The sequence below is a fragment of the Macaca thibetana genome, chromosome X (genome assembly GCF_024542745.1).
Source record: "Macaca thibetana thibetana isolate TM-01 chromosome X, ASM2454274v1, whole genome shotgun sequence".
Lineage (NCBI taxonomy): Eukaryota > Metazoa > Chordata > Mammalia > Primates > Cercopithecidae > Macaca > Macaca thibetana.
Genome location: NC_065598.1, coordinates 51,238,700 through 51,244,432, shown reverse-complemented (window position 1 = coordinate 51,244,432; position 5,733 = coordinate 51,238,700). Strand labels below are relative to the sequence as shown.

Below are 5,733 nucleotides of genomic sequence, written 5' to 3'. Positions count from 1 at the left end.
TGAAAGTATCATGATATACATAAATGATTGAATAACGAAATCAATGCAGGAGCATAGACAGCTGTGCCGTGAAGGAGCATTCCAAAGAACGTATGTAGATACTCTGCCTCAAAGAAAGGATTTATAACTTAGCACCAGTTAGGTGTGAACTTGGCTTAATGACTTCCTTCCAAAGAGTAGCATGTGGACAGGGGTTAAAAGAGTAACTTTTCATGGGAGCACCCAGTCCAACACTGCTTCTGCCAGGTGACCAAGGTCAACTTACACAATGAAAACTGATGTTGATATTAGGTACCCTTGATGCGATCAGACGAAAACAGCTCTTTACCTTTGTGGTGACTCTCCGGTAGCTCACAACATCAGTCTAATCATGAGATAAGCATTAGAAAAATCTGAGTTGAAAAATATTCTAGGGATCGAGGTTGGAGCAGGCGGATCACTTGAGTCTAGGAGTTCGAGACCAGCCTGGGCAACACGGCAAAACCTTGTCTCTACAAAACACACACACACACACACACACACACACATCACAAATTAGCCGGGCATGTTGGTGCATGCCTGTAGTCCCATGTACTATGGGAGGCTGAGGGAGGAGGATGGTTTGAACCTGAGATGTGGCGGCTGCAGTGACCTGAGATCCCACCATTGCCGTTGCGTACTCCAGCCTGGGAGACAAAGCAGGGAACCCTGTCTCAAAAAATAAATAAATAAATAAAATAAAATAAAATAAAAATAGAAATAAAGAGAAAGGAAAACAAAAGATATTCTAGAAAATACCTCACTAGTAACCCTGAAAACTCTCAAGGTCATGGAAACAAGTAAAGTCTGAGAAGTTGTCCCAGCCTATGATGATTAAATGTAGTGTGGTAGGCTGCATGGTATCTTGGAACAGGGGGAAAAAAAAAAGATATTAGGTAGGAAGTAGGAAACCTGGAATAATAAAGTGCGGAATTTAGTTTTTTCTGCCTCTCAAATACCACCAGCAGGGAACAGTTGGGGCTGCTGTGTCGGCAGATAAGCCAACACACAAAAATAGCATCGCAAATGCTCTGAAAATAAACTTTTTAAAAATCCCGGAACCTAAAAATGGACACCAGAATCTACAGGCTAAACCTAAAGAAAGTAGCTGACTTCTAACATCAAATAGTTGTCTCATGTCCAGAGACTCCTAAAGTAACAAGCAAAATACACTGTATGCGGTAGAGCAGAGCCCACCATGTCAAGAACCAGGAATAACACAACTTGAATGAGGAAATACAATCTAGTGGTGCCAACATAGAGACGATGCACACGTTGCCATTATCTGACAAACATTTTACAGCAACCATCACAAAAATGCTTCATTATGTAATTGCAAATAGTCTGGAACCAGACTAGAAAATGGAAAATCTCAGCGATGAGTAGAAGACGTATAGAAAAGAAATGATGGAACAGAAAACGAAAAGAGTAACAGAATTTGGAAACATTGCTGGATGCACTCGGTAAGAGACCTGTGATGACAAAAGATACCATCATCGTAATGGAGGCCCAATCAATAAGACTGACGGCCGGGCATGGTGGCTCACGCCTGTAATTCCAGCACTTTGGGAGGCGAGGCAGGCAGATCACCGCGGGCCAACGTGGGGAAACCCCGTCTCTACTAAAAATACAAAAATTAGCTTGGCGTGGTGGCGGGCGCCTGTAATCCCAGCTACTTGGGAGGCTGAGGCAGGAGAATCGTTTGAACCCGGGAGGCAGAGGTTGCAGTGAAGGGAGATTGTGCCATTGCTCTCCAACCTGGGTGACAGAGCGAGATTCTTCCTCAAACAACAAAACAAACAAACAGAAAATAGGATTGACTACGCCTGAGCGAGAGAGAGGTCATGGAATGATTAAAAGCTGAATGGATCCTCAGTAAAGTTAGGACAGTAACGAAGTTCCAATATCCCTACGACTGGAGTATCAAAAGTAAAGAGAGTGGACTGAAAGAGTAATATAAGAAAAGAAGGCTGAAAATATCCAAATTTTAATGAAAACCATAAACCCATAGATTCTGGAAAATGAGCAAACTTCAGATAAGAGAACCACAAAGCAATTCACACCAACACACACAGCATAGTCAGTTTTTGAAGCTGATAACATCACTGAAAGCAGCAAGACCAACGTGGTTCATTGATTATAGGAGAACACCAGTTTTAATGAGGGCAAATGTCTCCTCTGACCAGTGGGGGCCATTAGGAAGTGTCCTGAAAAGTTTCAGGTGTTGAACAAAAGTCCTGTCAGCTGTGAATTCTGTATCCAGTGATACCATCCTTCACGGATGAGGGGGAAATCGAGACATTCTCAGGTTAAAGAAAGCATTTTATCACGAGCAGACTCACGGTGAAAGAATGGCTAGAGCAGGTGCTCCAAACAAAAGAGGAAAGAATAAAAGATGGCCTCTGGAAGTATCTGTCAGAAAGGAGTCAAGACCAGTGGAAAAAACACCCTTAGGGGACAAACATTAAGCCACCGTTTTCCTTGTGAATTGTGGAAGTCATGTTTGGTGATTAAAGCAAAAAATATGAAACCATCCAATACTCCAGACAGAAAGGCAGAGGGGCTAAAAGGGGCTGATGCTTCTACACTTCAATGGAAGTGGTGAGAACTGGATACCAGGAGCCTGTGGTAAGTCACATATGCACATTGAAAATCCCAGAGCAACCACTGAGGCAATTTTACAAAATAAAGCACTCGAAAACACTTTCAGAAATCAAGATAAATCCTGCAGAGTGTACACGTAAGCCACAGAAGGGGAAAAAAAAAAAAAAAAAAAAAAGGAGGTCTGGGTTAGCCAAGACACGGAGGAAACAAAAGAAAACAAACAGTAAGTCTGTGGACTTAAACACTAGCCCAGCGATCATGGAAATGAACTAAAAACATGTATGAAAAGGTCGATATTGGCAGAGTCAGTGAGAAACACAGTCTGACTATCCCATGTTTATATGAAACTCAGTTCCACTTCGGTTGCCCTGGGTAAATGAAAAGGATACGACGGGTGGGAAAAGTCACATCAGGTAAACATTAATTAAAACAGCAGAAGTAGGTATGTCAACATTAGGTAAAGAGGACTTGATCGCAGCGAAAATTACGAGAGAGAAAAATAAAACACTACACCCGAAAAAAAGGATCAAGCCCCCAAGAAGACTTTAGTGGAGTCTTTCCGTGCCCCTCCCACACGCCCCTCCAATTACAGTGTGTGGGTGTTCCTCTCTGTTCCCAGAGCCCCTGGTTCTTATTTCTGTCAGAGCAAAGTGTCCCAAGGCGTTGGGGGCTGTATTTGCATACATCTGATCCTAAATGAATGTGAGTGCTTTGGAAAGCCTGATGCATCTCCACATCCCAGCGCCCAGGCGGGGTATCTGGTGCCCTGCGGGTGTTTGTTGAATGCCTCATGACTGCCTTTCAGGTCAGGGAAGGCTGTTGTGATAGGGTCAAGGGAAGGGTCTCTTTACATCGCATTCAACAAGGGGCCAATCCTACTGGCGCAGGCAAGGAGGCTGCTCAGCGACTGACGGGGAAATGAGGGGGGGGGTGGGCACGCGCTCCGGAGGCTGCAGGCGCCATGGGTAGAGTGAGGAACCGGGCCACCGCTCAGCCGCGGCGGCGAAAGCGGCCCTCGGATCCTCCCGCCGGCTGCGCGGCCATCGCGGTCACGGGCGCCAGCCGCGCGCAGTGCCCCCGGGTCCAAGTCGGGGTCGGGAGCCACGCGGCGGCCAAGAGGTGGTTGGATAGGTGGCGACGGAAGCGCCGCTGGCGGCGGGTCCGGAAGGCGGGCCCCAGAGACCGGCTGCCCTCCGCGCCACCCCGGGACCCGCGGGGACCAGCCCGGTCCCCCAAGGAGCTGGACCTGGGCGCACAGCGGGAGCGCTGGGAGACGTTCAGGAAGCTGCGGGGCCTCAGCTGCGAGGGCGCCGCCAAGGTCCTGCTGGACACCTTCGAGTACCTGGGCCTCGTGCATCACACCGGGGGCTGCCACTGCGGCGCGGTCCGCTTTGCGGTCTGGGCCCCGGCAGATCTGCGCGTGGTGGATTGCAGCTGCAGGCTGTGCAGGAAGAAGCAGCACCGCCACTTCCTCGTCCCGGCCTCGCGCTTCACGCTGCTCCAGGGCGCGGACAGCATCGTCACCTATCGGTCCGACACGCACCCGGCGCTGCACAGCTTCTGCAGCAGGTGCGGGGTGCAGAGTTTCCACGCAGCTGTCTCCGACCCCCGCGTGTACGGCGTCGCCCCGCACTGCCTGGACGAGGGCACCGTGCGCAGCGTGGTCATCGAGGAGGTCGGCGGTGGCGACCCGGGGGAGGAGGCCGCCGAGGAGCCCAAGGCCATCCACAAGACGTCCTCCCAGTCAGCCCCTGCCTGTCCCCGCGAACAGGAGCAGTGATTGGGGCCGCAAGCCCGCCCGAAACCGGCCCGGGCGGCCCTGCGGGGAGCGTCCGAGTACCTGCACAGATCACATGCTGTGAAAGAGGTGTTTCTGGCCTGGTCAAACCGTGGATTCCCTTCCAGTATTTACCCTTCCTGTCCACTAGTTTTCAGTGAACTCGCTTACGGTCCAAATCTTGAACACCCCTTTGTCTGTGTAGCACAACGTTAATCTTGCAATTCGATAAGCAAGAAGAGTGTCCCTGATTTTTCAAGCCATCCATTGTATCTCTTGCTATTACTGTTCTGCCTACAGTTGTCACAAATCACCTGCAGATGATTCCTGTGTACTGTACGTTCCTGGTGCTATTGTGAACAGGCTTGTTGTTTTCAGCGCTTTGCGTCTGGTGTTTAGGACGGCAACACACAAACAGTTTGTAAACGTGTACTAGGACGTCTTCCATTGATTATGGTGTGCGTGTGCTCCCGCACCTGTGAGTTTTAGGTAGACGTTCATATTTTCACTACTTAGATTCGAGTTATGCTATTTCCTGTTTTTTTTAATGATATATTTCAAGATTTGGTCGTGTTACATACCTCATTACTCTTAATCACCAAAAGCTGTTACTATTTTGCTTGTTTTTGTTTGGAAAGTGTCTCTGGGTAAGGAGATGGGGATACAGGAATGAGAAAGACACTGTCCACACAGGAATGAGAAAGACATCCGTGCATTGTATGCCCTCTTTAATCTTTTGAAATACCTGTCTTGTACATGTGCTAAGTATATAGAAATCAGTAAATACCTTCTAGGAAACGATGTGTGTTGGTGTGTCTGTAATGTCCGGCTTGGCTATGGCAAGGCTTGGTTCTTGAAAGTACTTGGTCTCAGATTATTTGAGGAGGTGGTGCTGACTCTGGCTTTTGTAGTAGAGACAACTTCCCCAGGGTCCCCTACATTTCTGATGAGGGGAATTAGCAGAGGGTTTACACACTCGGCCTCTGGGGATACACTACCTGTCTTTGAATCCTGGACCTGCTGCCTACTCGCTATATAACCGGTATGGAGTAGATTAAACCCGATTCCTCAACTTGCTCTCTCCTCAAGAGTGTTAACAGCGAACAGAGTGTTTGTTCTCAGGGTAAACACAGTGCCTTGCCTTGGCTACCTGATCCATGAATGCTTTTTTTCTCCATTTCAGGCCCCCAAAACTCCTCCTATCAAGGCACCCAGACAATATGAAACTGCATTGTTTAGGGGCGTCCATACACGTGGGAAAACCATGAAGAACTGGCAGTGAAATAATCTAAGCCAGCATCAGATTAAGGTTTAACTCTATGGAAGAGGAATGG

General features: G+C 48.3%; 1 protein-coding gene across 1 annotated transcript; it reads left to right on the top strand.

The window, feature by feature from the left end:
• Window positions 1-3,583: 3,583 nt before the first annotated feature.
• On the top strand, window positions 3,584-4,580 carry LOC126946551 (centromere protein V-like protein 1). The gene has a single exon (XM_050777015.1). It carries the CDS (start codon window positions 3,584-3,586, stop codon window positions 4,400-4,402), a length of 819 nt encoding a protein of 272 aa, XP_050632972.1. The 3' UTR covers window positions 4,403-4,580.
• Window positions 4,581-5,733: the final 1,153 nt, after the last annotated feature.

Coding starts and splice junctions, on each gene's coding strand:
- LOC126946551 (XM_050777015.1), top strand. CDS start 3,584: ATGGGTAGAGTGAGGAACCGGGCCACCGCTCAGCCGCGGCGGCGAAAG.